Source organism: Giraffa tippelskirchi, chromosome 4 (assembly GCF_054371585.1).
Source record: "Giraffa tippelskirchi isolate mGirTip1 chromosome 4, T2T-mGirTip1v1.2.pri, whole genome shotgun sequence".
NCBI classification, from domain to species: domain Eukaryota; kingdom Metazoa; phylum Chordata; class Mammalia; order Artiodactyla; family Giraffidae; genus Giraffa; species Giraffa tippelskirchi.
In genome coordinates this window covers 162,253,002-162,273,708 of record NC_137278.1, presented here as the reverse complement: position 1 = coordinate 162,273,708, position 20,707 = coordinate 162,253,002, and the positions used below count along the sequence as shown (strand labels likewise).

Genomic DNA, 20,707 nt, shown 5'->3' with positions numbered 1-20,707 from the left:
AATTAGAAAGTGATTGTAATTTGTCAATTATACTTTTAAAAAGCCAGAAAAAAATTTAAGTAACTCTACAGTCATAGTCTGAAAACCCGCTAATGAAGGGTCAGTTCAGTCCTACCCTAAAAATTATTTATTGGAGATACAAAAATAAACATTCCAGAATCCATGACTTTAAAGATCTTACAGTGGAGAGATAGACCATTTCAAAATATTCAAGATCATGGAACAAAATCAGGGTATCCTAGAGAGAGCATCATGAGCAAAGTAGAGAGACATGACTCAGCATCGTGTGTCTGGAGAGCTGAAAGAAAATCAGTCTGATCAGACCTCAAGGTCTGGTTGATGTGCCAACTTGGCTAGACTAGAGTTCCCAGTTATTGGTGAACACCGATCCAGATGCTGCTGTGAAGGTGAATTAAAGTCCATCATCAGTTACCTTTAAATAAGGGAGATTATCCCACAATGAGGGAGGGGTTCTCATTCAATCAGGCAAAAGGTCTTAAAAGCAGAGCTGAGGCTTCCCTAAAGAAGAAATTCTACATGTGGACAGCATCCTCCACTGTGCCCAAGGCTTCCAGTCTGCCCTGCCTAACAGCCTGTCCTATGGATTTCAGACCTGCTTAGACAGCCCTCATAATCATGTAAGTCAATTTTTAGTAAAACTCCAGTATAAATCTTCTTCTGGCTCTGCTTTTCTGGTTGAACCTTGGCTGATACATTAGAGTGTAAAGTTTAAGACAGAAAGGAGCAAAAAAGGATGAGAAGCACTAGGGACTGGATTATGGTGGGCATTTGTTCCTAACATACTAAGAAGGTTGGCCTTTACCCTAGAATGAGTAGGATAAGCAAGATGAACGGCATGGTCATGGGTGGATATGAGTCATTCTGCATTTGGTGTGAAGCACATACTGTGACAAGAGGCAAGAGGACAAGAGAGATGCTAGAGGTTGGGAAACCATCAGAGTTACCTGTGAGAGAAGTGATAGGAGAATGGAGAAAGCAGGTTGCCATGGAAGTCAGGAATATGCTTTGGGAAGAAGTGGTGATCCACTCTGGTGGGGTACGTCAGAAGAGTCTGCCACCCACCAAACTGTGGTGAAAGCAGGTCAATAGGAAGAGCCATGATGGTGTGGATGAGGCAGAAACCAGGCTGCATTGGGTTGACAAGTGTCTGGGAAGCCGAGCCAACAAAGGCAGGTTGCTCTTTCAGAAATCTGGCTTTGAAGGGAGCAGGAGAAGTGGCAGAAGCAAGAAAAGGATGCAGTGTCAAATGAAGATGATTAAACTGAGAAGCTTCAGCCTTCTTCGCAAACTGAGGGGAAAGATCAAGGTCCAAGAGAGAAGGGGCCACTGGTGAAGGACACAGGTGAAAGCTCAGTCAAGGACAGTGGAAAGACCGCCACCTTCCGACAACCAGAGGAGAGAAGGATGGGAGGAGACAGAGATATATTTGGAGATGCAGGGACCTGTAGTCTCAGACCCAATGGCCCGTGGGTTTCTCGGTGAGGGTAGGAAGCCAGGGTATCAGCTGAGAGAAAGAAGATGACATGGCGAGAGAAGGAAACGACTTCAGCTGAGGCTGGCTGGCCACCTGAAAGCACACTACACACAGGAATCAGGATTGGGGGAGACTTAAAATACGTGACTTTGGAATTTCCTCACAATGTGCTATTTCCATGAGTCAGAAATAGTGTTCACTTGTTTATCCTGTTTTCAAAACAAAGCCTGACATATAGCAGACACTCAAGAAATGTGTTGAATGAATGAATGAATACTTAAATGAGCCTTTTACTCAAATACTTCAGGTTGTAAATACCAACTTTGATATAGACTCATTTTACCATTTTTAAGAGATCACAGGTACTTCCCAGGGCCTTGAAAATTCACATGACCCTAGTTGTCTCCCTTTACCTGAGAAAGAAATATGATTGAGTCAAGCCACATAACTGGGGCTTCAAAGTGGGCATTTTCACCTTGACATTTTCCCTGGGCTGTCTTAGAGCAAAGGATCAAGAAACTGGCCAAATCTCTGTATTGTTTTATTCTACAGTAAATTTTTCTGAACTGAGCAAGTGTATTCACTGGAATTTTCATATAGATTCTACCACACTAAGTGGAATGTCGCCTTAACCCTTTCTGATACTTCAAGCCCTCTTCCCTCCTATTGGCCTTGGTGACATTTACCACTGATGGAAGTGAAAAGAAGGGGGAAAAAAAAACCCAAGACTCTTTTAAAAAGTAAGCTTATCTGGAAGCGTGGCAGAATTAGATGACAAAAATATAGCACAGGCTGTCAGGTTGCTGCTAACCCAGGTCCCTGTTGACCCTTCCCCATGCATTACCTGGGTGGAAGACTTTGGTTCTCCCATTAGTGATTCCAGAAGAGCTTGTCTCCATTTTTACTGACCTTCTGCCTGGAGGAAGTGAGGAATGCCTGACCACGGGCAGGCAACGTGACCCTGGGCGGCTTGCCACACTTCGCCGTTGGTGGATTTGTAAACGCTTTTCAGCCCCATGAATAGATAAACTTAAACCTGGAATGAGAAATAGCACCATGATATTGAAGAAGTCGGTTCAGAATAGCTAAAAAAACAAATTATTTTCTGGCATAAAATCCTGAAAGCATTCAGTAACTGTTTCACATTCTTAAGGGACGGTAGTAATACTAAAATTGTGGTAGTGACTGATTTTCACATTACATAAATAAGTGAATGTTGTTTCAGTCAAAAATGGACATCCTCAGTTATTGTGACAAGAGTTTTATACACAGATCCAATAAAGTTAAATATTAGAATTATTCCTGAGTCCTGAAAAATGTGCACATAATTAGCTTGCTGTTGTCAGGGGCAATGAGGATTATAAATTGTTGTGATATATGGAATTTCAATAAAAATCAAAGAATTTTTTTCAAACTATTCATGTATAAGTCAGCATACAGACTGAACTCAGATTTACACCTCTGATAACCTTAGAATGATGTACATATTTAGAGCTATTTTATCTGGGAAATTTTCAGACACACTAAAAGTAAAAAGAATAATATGATGGACCTCATGCACATACCATCCAGTTTCAATAAATAAAGATCTTTCCAAAAGGCTGAAAAAACTTTCCAATCTTCACCTATTTCACTCCCTTTGTTGTTGGTTTGCTTTTTAGGTGCCAGAGTAGCTTGAAGCAAATTCCAGACTTCATCTCAATTTTATCAAAAATAATATTGGATTACATTAACTTACATCGATTATATTGATATGGATTATATCTGCTGATACATATAAACTAGATTTTAAAATTCTGAGCAATCTGGGATATAACAGAGGTATGCAGAGTTATTTTCAAATTTCTCCAAGGAGGAGAGGAGGATATAACCTGGGCCAATTTGTAAATTCTAATGAATTTTAAGAAAGGATGACTCAAATCAGAATGAGGTTTAGTCAGCCAAGGAAAAAACAATAACAATGCAGAAAAAAAAAAATACACAAAACGTGTAAGGGAGACAAACATGGGCAGTGGCCATCCAGGCAACAGCTCCAAAGTTCAAGATTTCCAAATGCACAGGCAGACAGCACTGACACACAAATTTTCCCTCCTTTATCCACTTAACTGCTCTCACTCTGACAATGCTCACAGACAAACTTCAGATTAGGATTTGGCTTCCGGGGCAGGGAGACAGTAATCACACGAGTGTTCCCATCTCCCTGGAAGACAGGGTCCCCAGTGTAGATTAACAGCTGGTATTCTGGGTGTCCATGCATCTACCTCGTTATGAACAGGATACTCTGCCCCATGAACTGTAACTAAGCCTGCAATGCTGTGAGGCTGAACCTTGTTGTTGGGAGATATACCCTGCCATGCTGGGTGGCTCCTCGGGAGACAGCCTGGCAGCCTTCCCCTACCACTGCATGTCCTGCTCTGATGCACATCTGCCTGGGCAAGTGTGAGCCTTCCTCTGAGCAGGACTATCACCACAGCAGCCGCCTGGCATCCTTCCTCTCTGCCACGCTTCCTCCCACCGTGATATGCTCCACATTTCCAGAGAGGTGCAAGACAAATGTCTGCAGACCCATAAAGACTCCAGAAGAGGGACTTCCCTGGTGGTCCAGTGGCTAAGACTGCACTCCCAGTGCAGGGGCCCCAGGTTCCATCCCTGGTCGAGGGAGTAGATTCCACATGAAGCAACTAAAAGATTCTGCACACCGCAACGAAGACTCAAGACCCCACACGCCACAACTAAGACCCAGGGCAGCCAAATACATACATTTATTAAAATAAATATTAAAAAAGACTCCAGAAGAATGCAGATAGATTTTCAGGTGACAGATGAAGGGGCTGGGAGAGACGCTTTAAGTCAACATCAGACGGTACACAACAGTCTCAGTCTGCAATAGATGGCTCTCTCAAGACCATATTTTCTTGTCCCTTTTCCAGAGATTATTGGGCTGAAGGAACCAGGATGGTGAGTCAGCATGGCACTTCTGGCTCTTATCTAACAACCTCTCAAGGAAACACAAAATGACAGAAATGCGAAGAAAAATTACACAGTGGAAATAAACAGCACAGGTACTTGAAACTGTTGAATTCCTGATTAAAAAATCTAATAATGTAGATGATAAGGAAAAGGTCAAAAATAAAAAAGAATTCACAAGTACTACCAAGAAAAAGTGGGTATGAGGAAGATGGGTATTTTATAGGGCAACTGGGGCAAAACCCTTGATATCTGAGCAAAGCCGTCTGGGTCCTCCATGAATTAGGAATTCTCAGAGGTACAAACAAAGAGACTGGACCATCAGAGCTCTCCTCATATAGTGGCTAAGTCAATGAAGGAGAGATGTGCAAACAAACAGTACACAAGACAGCAAATATACTCCAGTCTTACAGAAAGCTAACATTTACAGGAGATTCAGCAGTCACGTGGAGAAGGGAATGGCAACCCACTCCAGAATTCTTGCCTGGAGAATCCCATGGACAGAGGAGCCTGGCAGGCTACAGTCCATGGGGTCGCAAAGAGTCAGACACGACTGAGCGACTAACAAACACACACACACACACACACACACACACACACACACACACACAGCAGTCACATCTTCAGAAAGGAACTGTCAGCAAATAAAATGCATCATCCATCTTGTTCTTAACTTCTTTGGAAGAAAAGGTTGACACTGATTATCTATTAAACAAGCTCCATATTGATCATTATCCCAATAAGGCCTCATCACAACCCTAAAAGACAGTATTCATTTCCACGTTTGCAACTTGAGGCCCAAGAGGTGAAGCTACTCACCTAAGGCCACACAACAAGTGAGCAACGAATTTGAACTCTGATCTTTTCCACTTTAGCATGTAGCCAGATGAATGAGATATCAATCCTAGGGTGAACTGTTTGAAGTCAGTAGTGGTTCTGAATAATTTAACGAGGCAGGGTTGGAAGGGAGAATATGCTGACACTCCTCTAGACCCAAACTCTTATGAAACCATCTGTTCCCCACTTGTCCATCCATCTGAAATGCCTCCCTGATTTCCTGACCAGTTACCAAACACCTTTGTCAGTAAGAAACTGCCTCTTCCTCCTGAAGCCCTTCCAGCTCCACTGGCCCAAGTCTACACTCCGTTCTCTTTAAACTTGCCATTAATCTTGATCACACCATGGCCTATACTCTCAGTCACCTGCTGGCAGGCAGATGACCCATTTCTTCCACCAGCTCCAGAGTCTCTAAGGACAAGGATCACACGGTGTACTTCTGACTCTCTCCTCAGCTCCCAAGTACATTCCATGCAGAGATGGAGGTGACAATTCCCCTTCTTCAGCTCCTTCTCACTCTGCACATTGGGTCCTGCATAGTGCAAAGACTCCACAGGTCAAGGAAATGACATGTTTCCCTGTGTAACCCATTTTTAATGTAGTGCTTCTGGTTTCATTATATCCTCATCCTCTTCCCTAGACAACTTCAGGCCTGAGGCTTGGCTGCGTCCTTCAACTTAAGCATCACGTCCTCTCTCACTCAGCTGAAAAGATGGAGCCCAGAGGATATCAAATCTCTCACCTTCCCTCCCTTCTACCCCAAAATATCTTTTAAACATGACTTTTCCTCTTGAGACCTACCATCTATCTTACTTGAAAAAGATCTTAAGTCAGAACCTTGAGAAACACAAACCTTTAAGCATGGCAAGTGTATGGTGTGTGGTTAAAATGTGGGTGCTGGACTATTTACAATAGCTAAAACATGGAAATGGGTCACCATGTAAAATGATGGGCTGGATGAATCACAAGCTGGAGTCAAGGTCAAGATTGCCAGGAGAAATATCAATAACTTCAGATATGCAGATGATACCACCCTTATGGCAGAAAGTGAAGAACTAAAGAGCCTCTTGATGAAAGTGAAAGAGGAGAGTGAAAAAGTTGGCTTAAAGCTCAACATTTAGAAAACTAAGATCATGGCATCTGGTCCCATCACTTCATGGCAAGTAGATGGGGAAACAGTGGAAACAGTGGCAGATTTTATTTTGGGGGAGGGGGCTCCAAAATCACTGCAGATGGTGACTGCAGCCATGAAATTAAAAGATGCTTATTCCTTGGAAGGAAAGTTATGACCAACCTAGACAGCATATTAAAAAGCAGAGACATCACTTTGTCAACAAAGGTCCGTCTAGTCAAGGCTATGGTTTTTCCAGTGGGCATGTATGGATGTGAGAGTTGGACTATAAAGAAAGCTGAGAGCCAAAGAATTGATGCTTTTGAACTATGGTGTTGGAGAAGACTCTTGAGAGTCCCTTGGACTGTAAGGAGATCCAACCAGTCCATCCTAAAGGAGATTAGTCCTGAGTGTTCATTGGAAGGACTGATGTTGAAGCTGAAACTCCAATACTTTGGCTACCTGATGGGAAGAGCTTATTCATTTGAAAAGACCCTGATGCTGGGAAAGATTGGGGGCAGGAGGAGAAGGAGACGACAGAGGAGGAGATGGTTAGATGGCATCACCGACTCAATGGAGCTGAGTTTGAGTAGGCTCTTGGAGTTGGTGATAGGCAGGGAGACCTGGCGTGCTGTGATCCATGGGGTCACGAAGAGTCAGACACGACTAAATGACTGAACTGAACTCCCAACTCTAAGCTCTCTTTCCCTCCTTGTTCCCAAAGGTGGGGGTAACTCAATTCCTGGGGCTACTGTAGCAAATTACGGTAACTGTGGTGGATTGAAACAACAGAAATTTATCTTACAGTCCTATAGGCTAAAAGCCTGAAATCGAGGTGTTTCTCAGAGCTGTGAGAAGAAATCTATTCCTTGCCTCTTTCAGCATCTCACGGATGCCAGCTGTCCTTGGTGTTCTCTGCCTTGTGAGCACATCACTGCGCTCTCTGTCGTTACTGTCATATCACCTCCTCCTCTGGGCTTGTGTCTATCTCCCTCCACCGCTCATCCTTTTAAGGATGCATGTGATGGCACTTCGGGCCCACTTGGAAAATACAGGCTAGTCTCTTCATCTCAAGATCCTTAGCAGCAAACTCATCAGCAAACAAGACCCCATCTGCAAAGTCTTTCTAACTGTCACATTCACACGTTCTGGGGATCAGGACACAGCTCTATATTTGGGAGCCATCATCAGAGTGAGCATTTCCCAAGGTTCTGATGTGGGTCTGCTCTTTCTCTCCATCTTCTCACACACTCCGTGTCTCCAGCTGTCACCTATGTGTGGTCATCTTCCAAGTGATTCTTACTTTGCTCTGTCTCCTAAATTTCAAGCCCATCTTGTCCACTGTGCTTGAGTCTGCTCTTGGGAAATTCAACAGGTCCGTTCACAGAACACAGTAAGTGTTGAATGTCTTGATAAAGCAAAGGTTAGATTTCTTCTAAGTTCTTTGTATATTTTGTTTTCAAAAATTCTAACTGAAACATAAGTATTTTGCTCAATAAAGTACAATTCTTCAGTGGTCTTTGTTTCTGGCTTACTCCCAAACTGCACTAGCTCTGGCCACGTTGTGCAATAGAAGGGTGCCTATGTAGAAGCGATTTGCTTTCATCTAAATGTCATCCCTGTGATTCAGAGGCGCTCTATGCCACAGGAACATCTGGAGCTCTGTCAATGTTTTACAACTTGCAGCAACAGCGCCAATGTGTTGCATCACTCTCCTTGTCATTTCTTAGATCAACTATGTTTCAAGACACTGAAAAACCATGTTTTGAATGTCATCACCATAAGCTAAATATGACTCACCTATTCCTAATTAAAAAATAATCCGTGAAAAGGGATATTTATTTCTCGTTTTCTCTTTTTCTCAGATTTAACTACAAAGGTAGAGAACAAATCCATCTCCAGAGGCCTGATGACAGGACTTGCTGCAGCCCAGCCCTCCTCCATCACACCATCCACGAACATGTCTACTCCCATTTGATCTTCCTTCATTGTAACAGGCTATCTGATGGGTTGGCATCCGTATGTTACACAAACCTGGCAGTACCAACACATCAAAACCAGGAAGGACTTCCTGCCAAGTTGCTGTTATTTGTAATATTGTGACAGTTGTCTGTCTAAAGCCACATTACCTTGGCATTCAAGCACTTTGAAAGGAGACCAAAACGCTAAGGACTAGATTTGATACTATCCAGACTTAACTTTTGTTTCAGTGTCTATACGAAGAACTTATAGAATCAGAAAAGAGAAGAGCCTGAAACAACATTCAAGGGTCAAATAAAGTGCTACGGATAAATTACCAGGGTTTCTCTCCTGCAAACCCACTCCTAGATTCTTTATAGCATTTTTTGGTAATTTTTCTCTCTCCTATGGGACTGATTTCGAGTCTCCTTTTTCTGCCTTGCTACAGAATTCTTCTAGAAGGACTTCATTTTAGGAAACTACAGTGACACAGCAGATGACTAACCCCAATTCTTCATAATTTTTCTTTGCCATGTGGCCCATCAGTGCTTTCCAGTAAAAAAGGAAGTGCATTCCCTGTTCTGTTCATTTTGGACCTGGTCATTATGATCTGCTTCAGCCAAGGCAATGTTAGCAGACATGATGAAAACATAGACATAAAATGTGCTCAAATCGTGATGGCCGAGTTACTTCTTCCCTGCTCTCTGTCTCAGGACTTCTGAGGGCCCAAGGCTATCTGCACCCGTCAGGTGGTCCCTTTCCCATGGCTCCAACTCTGCTGGGCTCCAATGCTATCCTCATGTCTTTAGACATTGTAAAGACTTCCCCAGATGGTTCAGCAGGTAAAGAATACGCCTGTAATACAGGGGACACAGAAGACGTGGGTTCAGTGGCTGGGTCAGGACGATCCCCTGGAGGAGGAAATGGCAACCCACTCCAATATTTTTGACTGGGAAATCCCTCGGACAGAGGAGCCTGGTGGGCTACAGTCCACGGGGTTGTAAAGAATCAGACACCACTGAGCAAGTAAACACAAAGGTTTCCCTCTGTTGGTAGACCCTGGGCACTTTACTGCCTCTTATTAATGTCCTCAATCCAACCACTCTTTGCAACACAGGAAGTCCTTTTATTAAAATCTGCTCATTAATTCAAATGTTTTTACCTGAATTTTGATGATAGTGTCGTGCAAAGGTTCTACATTCTCATAATTCAATAACATCACTTAAAACTTCTTTGGAAGGTTCTCAACATGATTGTTTGGAGAAGGCGATGGCACCCCACTCCAGTACTCTTGCCTGGAAACTCCCATGGATGGAGGAGCCTGGTAGGTTGCAGTCCACGGGGTTGTGAAGAGTCAGACACAACTGAGCAACTTCACTTTCACTTTTCACTCTCATACATTGGAGAAGGAAATGGCAACCCACTCCAGTGTTCTTGCCCGGAGAATCCCAGGGGCGGAAGAGCCTGGTGGGCTGCCGTCTATGGGGTCGCACAGAGTCGGACATGACTGAAGCGACTTAGCGGCAGCAACATGATTGTTATCCTTCATTTTTATTCCCCAAGACTGTCTCATTTGGGGTCAGTTTTTCTTCTTCACTACTCTGAAGGCTAACACTCTGAATTTCTCATTTCATCTCATCCTGTGATATTTAACTTATCCTAAATCTTCACCACATTTTCACTCAAAGAAACAATGAGAGAATGACTATGAATTTCTTGTCATTTTGTGGAGGTTCAAGGGTTTTCCTTGTGTTTCATACGCTTAGGCACACAGTACTCTCTACCTCCGCCCCCTCACCCCCCCGCCCCACACAGATAGATATAAAACGTATCAGAAAACTGTTATAGGTGATATTTGAGGAGTGAAAAGATGGATATAGGCATTTGTAAATATGCAGTTTGAAATTTATACCTTGGAAAAGAGTTCTTTTGAAATCTTCAATTATCTCTAAGAAGCCAGTAAAGCACCCCTGCTTTCTCCAAAAGGACTTTAATTGTTTCATATTTTTTAATAATGATATGGTTAAATGTTATCACACTCCAGGTACACAGAGTTAGGGGCAGGTGACAAAAATAGGTAAGTAGAAACCAGGTATATACCTTACATGGTGAAACCCACACTTGGTAAAACATATACACTGAAATCCCAAATTTCAGTGGAACCACTTACTAAATATTACCAATCAAGCAACTTAAACAGTGTAAGAATACTATTTCATAAAATCATTAGACTCAATTTTATCTTGGCAGTCAAAAAAAAGCTTCTAGAAGATGTACAAGATGGTTTACTATCAGTAACATCAAATAATACGCATTAAACCCTAGAGGGAACAGTGTTTTATGTAAGATTTTAGTCATTTGGCAAGTGAGTAAAATTTAGTTAAAAAGAATTTTTTACATTACAATTTATTTCCATCAACAACTAGTAAGCCTTACATCATGTCAGGCCCAAGGACAAAAATAAGGATGATGAAGGCCGAATCTGTGTCTGTAAGAGGAGGATGCTGTCACAAGGGGAAAAGTTATGCAGAAGCAACTCTGATAGCAGCAAGATGTGAAAGGTCCATAAGGGAGGTACAGCTCAGACTATGTACGCTCAGAGAGGAAAGGAGGCTCAGCACACTTTTCCTGTAGAAACAGATAATAAAAATTTTTGGCTTTGCAGGCCATATGGTTCCTGTTGCAACTACTCAGTTCTACCATGGTAGCCCCAAAGCAGCCAGATGATGTGTAAGTGAATGTGTAGCTGAGTTCCAACAAAACTTCACTTAAAAAATCAGGTGATGAAGATGGCGGAGGAATAGGACGGGGAGACCACTCTCTCCTCCACAAATTTATCGAAAGAACATCTGAACGCTGAGCAAACTTCACAAAACTACTTCTGAACGCTGGCAGAGGACGTCAGGCTTCCACAAAGACAGCGCATTATCTTCAAAAGAGGTAGGAGAAATTATAAAAGATAAAAAGAGAGACAAAAGAGTTAGGGACGGAGACCCGTCCCGGGGAGGGAGTCATAAAAGAGGAGAAATTTCCAAGCACCAGGAAACCCTCTCTCCGGCGGGTGTGGGGGAAGATTTCTTATCTCGGAGGGCAACGTAACTGGGAGGAAAAAATAAATAAAACCCACAGATTATGTGCCTAAAGCAACTCCCAGCAAAGAACCCCAGACGCTCGCATCATCCGCCACCAGCAAGTGGGGGCTGAACGGAGAGGAGCTGGCGGCACTGCCTAGGGTAAGGACCGGGCCCGAGTGCCCTGAGGGCAATCTGAGGGAGCTAACGTGAGATAGTAACCTAAACTGTGGGACAGCGAGAGAGAGAGAACTATCCCGCGAAAAGCCCAACTCTAAGGCACTGCCGGCCCGCTCACAGAACAAAGGACTGAGCGATACCAGAGGAGAGCTAGCCGGCTGCGGACGGCCCCATCCCCCGCCGGACACAGCAGGCAGGCGGGGCCACCCAGAGCTGGAAAGGGGCAAACTCGGCCCCAGAGAGGGCACCCCCTACCAAACTGCAAACAGGCTCCCAGTTTCTAAGCAAAGACTGCCTGAGATCCCAGAGGGTCGACAGCCGCCGGGAGGGTTGCAGCCAGAGACCAGCTCCCCAGAATCGACACAAAGCACACCAGAGCCGGGCGCGCCCGTAAACCGAGGCGGGGACCAGGGAGGTGATAAGCCGCACTGCCCCAACAGGGGAGAGCGCGCTCGCCAAACTCCTGGCCGCCTGAGCAGCTCCGACCGGGAACGGCACAAGCCGTAGGCAAAACCAAGTCTGCGCCTTTGTGGAGTAACCGGGAGCCTGAACCTGAGTGGCTTAGACCTGGGAAGTGCACGCATCTCAGGGCCCACTCCCCGGCCCACTCCCCGGCTGAGTAACCTGAAGCCTGAGCAGGGTAGACGGGGAAAGCACACACGCCGTGAGCGGGGGCGAACCCAGTGCGGCCGAGACACTGCGAGCTCACCACACACACGCCAGGTTGCAGTGTTCCTTCCTCCCCACAGCACGACTGAAAAAGCGAACCTAAAGAGACCACCTCCACCCCTCTGTTGCAGGGCAGAAATTAGATACTGAAGAGACCTCCAAACAGAAGCCAAAGAAACAGAGGGAAGCGCTTTGGAAGTGACAGGCCAACAGATTAAAATCCCTGTAGTTAATACCGACTGCATTGAAAAGGACCTATAGATTTTGAAAAGTATAAGCAGGAACAAGGATCTATCTGAAACTGAGCAGACCCCACACTGCTCACAACAGCTCCAGAGAAAGTCTGGGATATATATTTTTTTACTATTATTATTATTTTTTTTAATTAAAAAAATTTTTTTTTCTCTTCTTTCCTTTTTATTCAAGTCCTCTATTACACCTTTAACTTTCATTTTCATAACCCACTATTAACTTGCAAAAAAAAAAACCCCTAATTTTGAGGCAAACTGCATACATATATCTTATACCTTTTCTGTTTTCACTGTTTTTTTCCAGTTTTACTTTTTTTACTGTTTCTTTTTTTACTGTTTTACTGTTTTTTTTCTTTTTACACTGTTTCCGTTTTTTCTTTTTTTTATATTGTAAGTTTTATAAGAGTCTAACCTCTACTCTAGATTTTTAATCTTTGTTTTACATATTTGATATCAATTTTGTACATTTAAGAACCCAATCTTTAGGACCCATTTTTACTCAGGAGTGTGATCACTGGCCTGATTACTCTCTCCCCCTATTGATGCTCTTTCTTCTCCCCCAGGGAACCTCTATATCCCACCCTCCTCCTTCTCTTCTCAAGCCAATTCTGTGAATCTCTGAGGGTGTTCTGGGTACCGGAGAACACTTCAGGAACAGGATACTGCCCAGATCTCTCTCTCCCCTCTTGATTCCTCCCTTTCTACTCATGCTCACCTCTATTACCTTCCTCCCCCCTCTCTATGTATCTCTGTGAACCACTCTGAAGGTTCCAAACTGTGGAAAGCACAGAGGAAAGTGCTTACTGGCTAGATTGCTCTCTCCACATTTGAATTCCCCTCTTCCCCTCCTGGTCACCTCAACCCCCCCCCCCCACCTCATCTCTCCATGTAACTCAGTGAACCTTTCTGGGTATCCCTCACTGTGGAGAATCTTTTCACCATTAACCTAAAAGTTTTATTATTGATGCTGTATGGAAGGAGAAGTCTTGAGGCTACTGCAAGAATAAGACTGAAAGCCAAGGGAAACATTAATTAATAAGAGACCATCCAATAGCCTCCACATATACACTGAAACCAAGCTCCACCCAAGAGCCAATAAGTTCCAGAGCAAGACATACCACGCAAATTCTCCAGAAACGCAGGAACATAGCCCTGAGCATCAATATACAGGCTGCCCAGAGGCACACCAAATCCATAGACGTCTCAAAAATTAATACTGGTCACTCCATTGCACTCTAGAGAGCAGAAATCCAGCTCCACCCACCAGAACACCGACACAAGCCCCCCCAACCAGGAAGCCTTGACAAGCCACCTGTCCAACCCCAACCACAGTGAGGAACCTCCACAACAAAGAGGAACTTCATACTACCAGAATACAGAAGGGCCACGCCTAACACAGCAATCTAAACAAGATGAAAAGGCAGAGAAATACTCAGCAAGTAAAGGAAAATGAGAAATGCTCACAAAACCAAACAAAAGAGGAGGAGATAGGGAATCTATCTGAAAAAGAATTTAGAATAATGATAATAAAAATGATCCAAAATCTTGAAAGCAAAATGGAGTTACAGATAAATAGCCTGGAGACAAGGATTGAGAAGATGCAAGAAATGTTTATCAAGGACTTAGAAGAAATAAAAAGGAGTCAATATAGAATGAATAATGAAATAAAGGAGATAAAAGACACTCTGGAGGGAACCAACAGTAGAATAACGGAGGCAGAAGATAGGATAAGTGAGGTAGAAGATAGAATGATGGAAATAAACGAAGCAGAGAGGAAAAAAGAAAAAAGAATCAAAAGAAATGAGGAAAACCTCAGGGACCTCTGGGACAATATGAAACGCCCCAACATTCGAATCATAGGAGTCCCAGAAGAAGAAGATAAAAGGAAAGGCCATGAAAAAATACTCGAGGAGATAATAGTTGAAAATTTCCCTAAAATGAGGAAAGAAATAGTCACGGAAGTCCAAGAAACACAGAGAGTTCCAAACAGGATAAACCCAAGGCGAAACACCCCAAGACACATATTAATCAAATTAACAAAGATCAAACACAAAGAATAAATATTAAAAGCAGCAAGGGAAAAACAACAAATAACACACAAGGGGATCCCCATAAGGATAACAGCTGATCTTTCAATAGAAACCCTTCAGGCTAGACGGGAATGGCAGGACATACTTAAAGTAATGAAAGAGAATAATCTACAACCCAGATTACTGTACCCAGCAAGGATCTCATTCAGATATAAAGGAGAATTCAAAAGCTTTACAGACAAGCAAGAGCTGAGGGAATTCAGCACCACCAAACCAGCTCTCCAACAAATGCTAAAGGATCTTCTCTAAACAGGAAACACAGAAAGGATGTTGCAACACGAACTCAAAACAACAAAGTAAATGGCAACGGGATCATACTTATCAATAATTACCTTAAATGTAAATGGGTTGAATGCCCCAACCAAAAGACAAAGGCTTGCTGAATGGATACAAAAACAAGACCCCTATATATGCTGTCTACAAGAGACCCACCTCAAAACTAGGGACACACACAGGCTGAAAGTGAAGGGATGGAAAAACATATTTCATGCAAACGGAGACCAAAAGAAAGCAGGAGTCGCAATACTCATTTCAGATAAAATAGACTTTAAAATAAAGGATGTGAAAAGGGACAAAGAAGGACACTACATAAAGATCAAAGGATCAATCCAAGAAGAAGACGTAACAATCATAAATATATATGCACCCAACGTAGGAGCACCACAATATATAAGGCAAATACTAACAAGTATGAAAGGGGAAATTAACAATAACACAATAATAGTGGGAGACTTTAATACTCCACTCACGCATATGGATAGATCAACTAAACAGAAAATTAACAAGGAAACACAAACTTTAAATGATACAATAGACAAATTAGATTTAATTGATATTTACAGGACTTTCCACCCCAAAACAATCAATTTTACCTTTTTCTCAAGTGCACATGGAACTTTCTCCAGGATAGATCACATCCTGGGCCATAAATCTAGCCTTGGTAAATTCAAAAAAATTGAAATCATCCCAGCCATCTTCTCTGACCACAATGCAGTAAGATTAGACCTCAGTTACAGGAGAAAAACTATTAAAAATTCCAACATATGGAGGCTAAACAACACGCTTCTGAATAACCAACAAATCACAGAAGAAATCAAAAAAGAAATCAAATTATGCATAGAAACGAATGAAAATGAAAACACAACAACCCAAAACCTATGGGACACTGTAAAAGCAATGCTAAGGGGAAGGTTCATAGCAATACAGGCGTACCTCAAGAAACAAGAAAAAAATCAAATAAATCAACTAACTCTACACCTAAAGCAACTAGAGAAGGAAGAAATGAAGAACCCCAGGGTCAGTAGAAGGAAAGAAATCTTAAAAATTAGGGCAGAAATAAATGCAAAAGAAACAAAAGAGACCATAGCAAAAATCAACAAAACTAAAAGCTGGTTTTTCGAGAAGATAAACAAAATTGACAAGCCATTAGCCAGACTCATCAAGAAACAAAGGGAGAAGAATCAGATCAACAAAATTAGAAATGAAAATGGAGAGATCACAACAGACTCCACAGAAATACAAAGGATCATAAGAGACTACTACCAACAGCTATATGCCAATAAAATGGACAACTTGGAAGAAATGGACAAATTCTTAGAAAAGTATAACTTTCCAAAACTGAACCAGGAAGAAATAGAAGATCTTAACAGACCCATCACAGGCACGGAAATCGAAACTGTAATCAGAAATCTTCCAGCAAACAAAAGCCCAGGACCAGACGGCTTCACAGTGGAATTCTACCAAAAATTTAGAGAAGAGCTAACACCTATCCTACTCAAACTCTTCCAGAAAATTGCAGAAGATGGTAAACTTCCAAACTCATTCTATGAGGCCACCATCACCCTAATTCCAAAACCAGACAAAGATGTCACAAAAAAGGAAAACTACAGGCCAATATCACTGATGAACATAGATGCAAAAATCCTTAATAAAATTCTAGCAAACAGAATCCAACATCATATTAAAAAGATGATACATCATGACCAAGTGGGCTTTATCCCAGGAATGAAAGGTTTTCTTAACATCCGCAAATCAATCAATGTAATACACCACATTAACAAATTGAAAGAAAAAAACCATATGGTTATCTCAATAGATGCAGAAAAAGCCTTTGACAAAATTCAGCATCCATTTATGATTAAAACCCTCCAGAAAGCAGGAATAGAAGGAACATATCTCAACATAATAAAAGCTATATATGACAAACCCACAGCAAACATTATCCTCAATGGTGAAAAATTGAAAGCATTTCCCCTAAAGTCAGGAACAAGGCAAGGATGCCCACTTTCACCACTACTATTCAACATAGTTTTGGAAGTTTTGGCCACAGCAATCAGAGCTGAAAAAGAAATAAAAGGAATCCAGATAGGAAAAGAAGAAGTAAAACTCTCACTGTTTGCAGATGACATGATCCTCTCCATAGAAAACCCTAAAGACTCTACTAGAAAATTACTAGAGTTAATCAATGAATATAGTCAAGTTGCAGGATATAAAATTAACACACAGAAATCCCTTGCATTCCTATACTCCAATAATGAGAAAACAGAAAGAGAAATTAAGGAAACAATACCATTCACCATTGCAACAAAAAGAATAAAATACTTAGGAATATATCTACCTAAAGAAACAAAAGACTTATATATAGAAAACTATAAAACACTGATGAAAGAAATCAAAGAGGACACAAACAGATGGAGAAATATACCGTGTTCATGGATTGGAAGAATTAATATAGTGAAAATGAGTATACTACCCAAAGCAATCTATAGATTCAATGCAATCCCTATCAAGCTACCAATGGTATTTTTCACAGAACTAGAACAAATCATCTCACAATTTGTATGGAAATATAAGAAACCTCGAATAGCCAAAGCAATCTTGAAGAAGAAGGATGGAACTGGAGGAATCAACCTGCCTGACTTCAGGCTCTACTACAAAGCCACAGTCATCAAGACAGTATGGTACTGGCACAAAGATAGAAATATAGATCAATGGAACAAAATAGAAAGCCCAGAGATAAACCCACGCACATATGGACACCTTATCTTCGACAAAGGAGGCAAGAATATACAATGGAGAAAAGACAACCTCTTTAACAAGTGGTGCTGGGAAAACTGGTCAACCACTTGTAAAAGAATGAAACTAGAACACTTCCTAACACCATACACAAAAATAAACTCAAAATGGATTAAAGATATAAACGTAAGACCAGAAACTATAAAACTCCTAGAGGAAAACATAGGCAGAACACTCTCCGACATAAATCACAGCAGGATCCTCCATGACCCACCTCCCAGAATATTGGAAATAAAAGCAAAAATAAACAAATGGGACCTAATTAAAATTAAAAGCTTTTGCACAACAAAGGAAACTATAAACAAGGTGAAAAGACAGCCTTCAGAATGGGAGAAAATAATAGCAAATGAAGCAACAGACAAACAATTAATCTCAAAAATACACAAGCAACTTCTGCAGCTGTATTCCCGAAAAATAAACGACCCGATCAAAAAATGGGCCAAAGAACTAAACAGACATTTCTCCAAAGAAGACATACAGATGGCTAACAAACACATGAAAAGATGCTCAACATCACTCATTATTAGAGAAATGCAAATCAAAACCACAATGAGGTATCATTTCACACCAGTCAGAATGGCTGCTATCCAAAAGTCTACAAGCAATAAATGCTGGAGAGGGTGTGGAGAAAAGGGAACCCTCTTACACTGTTGGTGGGAATGCAAACTAGTACAGCCACTATGGAGAACAGTGTGGAGATTCCTTAAAAAACTGGGAATAGAACTGCCATATGACCCAGCAATCCCACTGCTGGGCATATACACCGAGGAAACCAGAATTGAAAGAGACGCGTGTACCCCAATGTTCATCGCAGCACTGTTTACAATAGCCAGGACATGGAAGCAACCTAGATGTCCATCAGCAGACGAATGGATAAGGAAGCTGTGGTACATATACACAATGGAATATTACTCAGCCATTAAAAAAAAATACATTTGAATCGGTTCTACTGAGATGGATGAAACTGGAGCCCATTATACAGAGTGAAGTAAGCCAGAAAGAAAAACAACAATACAGTATACTAATGCATATATATGGAATTTGAAAGATGGTAACGATAACCCTATATGCGAGACAGAATAAGAGACACAGATGCATGGAACAATTTTATGGACTCTGAGGGAGAAGGTGAGGGTGGGACGTTCTGGGAGAATGGCATTGAGACATGTGTATTGTCATATGTGAAACAGAGCACCATTCCATGTTCGATGCATGTGACAAGGGCTCAGGGCCGGGGCAATGGGATGATCCAGAAGGATGGGATGGGGAGGGAGGTGGGTGGGGGGTCCGGGAAGGGGAACACATGTAAACCCATGGCTGATTCATGTCAATGTATGGCAAAAACTATTACAATATTGTAAAGTAATTAGCCCCCAACTAAAATAAATAAATTTATTAAAAAAAAAAAATCAGGTGATGGGCTGGATTTGGTCCATGGGTTGACTTGAAAAGTTAAGAAGAGGGCTGTTAGGGAAGGCTTCACAAGGAGGGTGGTATTGTCACCCAGCCTGGATTGCTGGGCAAGTTTCTAAAAGACAGAGATGGAGGGAAACAACATTCCTGGCAGCAAAGGCACGAGGGCATGAAAGGACAGAGTCAATTCAGGCAGGGAAAATGTGTCCAGTCTCAAGCACATGTAAGATGTATGAGCACTAACACTGGCTGTTTAGACTGAATGTAATGATCATGACACCTTTTGTATGGATTAAATTTTAGAGAATTTGAGCCTTGAAAGTTGTACTAAAGAGTATAATCTTCACTCTAAGACAATGAGGAATCACTGACGGTATGTGAGCAAGGTGTGTGTGGGGGAGTGGGGTACATCACCAGAGCAAGGATTTACAAAGACTCCTCGATTTCATCCTGTGCAATAGATCCAGGTTATTGATAAGAGTCATAGGGGCCTGGATCAGAGCAGTGACAGGAGGGACACAAACAGATCGAAGAGACAGACTGAGAATAGATTCCATAGAACTGGATAAACTTTTTAATGTTTAGAGGTGAGAGGAAAGAATCAAGATTAACTTTGGATCTGAAGATAGTAAAAGAAAAACATGGATGCAATATTTTGACAGGCAAGATGCAGGCAACAAAATGGGTTCAGCTTTGGATACACTGGGTCTCTGGCTCCCTGAGACATCGAAATAAAATGCTCACTCAACACTGCCGGAAATAGGTGTGGAGTTTGGACATGCTTCCTGCTGGAGTTCTTTGCTAGAGGTGAATGAATAGTGAAGCTCTGAGAAGAGGCTGCAATTTCTAGAGAAGAAAGAGATCACAGATAAAACCTGGAGGGAATTTCTAGAGGGAGAATAACCCAAAATAACAGCAACAATAGTCAGCATTGGTTGAAGGTTAACCATGTACCAGATATTGTTCTAAGAGTAATAAACATAGTACCTCCTTTAAGGAATGTGTCAATCATACATGGTATTAATACATGCACATTCTTTATCCCAATGTGACAAAAGAGAAAATTGAGGTATAGAAGTAGTGAGTAATTTACCAAAGGTTACAAGTAGGTGGCACAGCCAGAATTTGAACCCAGGCAGCCTGGCTAGCCTTCCCAGCAATGCTGCGAGCAGCAAGAGAAGGGAAACCAAAGAATGACATGCTCAAGGAAGGCCGAAGAAGGGGAGAACTGCGAAAAGGAAGGATTCACATGGACTAAGACAGAAATGGATGTCAAACTGCAAGAAGCTAAAGAGTGAGAAAAACACAGGCAGTGCAGACAGTAAATCCAATACTCTGAATGCAAATCCTGTGGCAGACAGAATAATGGCTCCCCTAAAACATCCAAGTCTTAATTCCCAAAACCCATGAATACCTTACTACATGTGGCAAAAGGGACGTCACAGATATGAATGAGGACTCTGGCAGAAATTATCCTGGGTTGTCCAGGAGGGCACAATTTAATCACAGGAGTCCTTACAAGCAGAGAACCTTTTGTGGCTAGAATCAGAGATGCAGGCCGCTGGCTCATTGAAGGGGCCATGGAATGT

The 20,707-nt window shown here is 42.0% G+C and overlaps 1 protein-coding gene across 19 annotated transcripts in view; it reads right to left on the bottom strand.

The window, feature by feature from the left end:
- ANO4 (anoctamin 4) overlaps window positions 1–20,707 on the bottom strand; it is a 419,392-nt gene that overhangs the window by 208,736 nt on the left and 189,949 nt on the right. For 16 of the 19 annotated variants that reach the window (XM_081595414.1, XM_081595415.1, XM_081595416.1 and 13 more), the window contains one exon: window positions 2,340–2,531. In XM_081595414.1, coding sequence (XP_081451540.1) covers window positions 2,340–2,531 — 192 coding nt within the window. The remainder of the gene's footprint in view (window positions 1–2,339; window positions 2,532–20,707) is intronic. The other 3 variants (XM_081595422.1, XM_081595423.1, XM_081595425.1) reach the window with 1 other exon arrangement.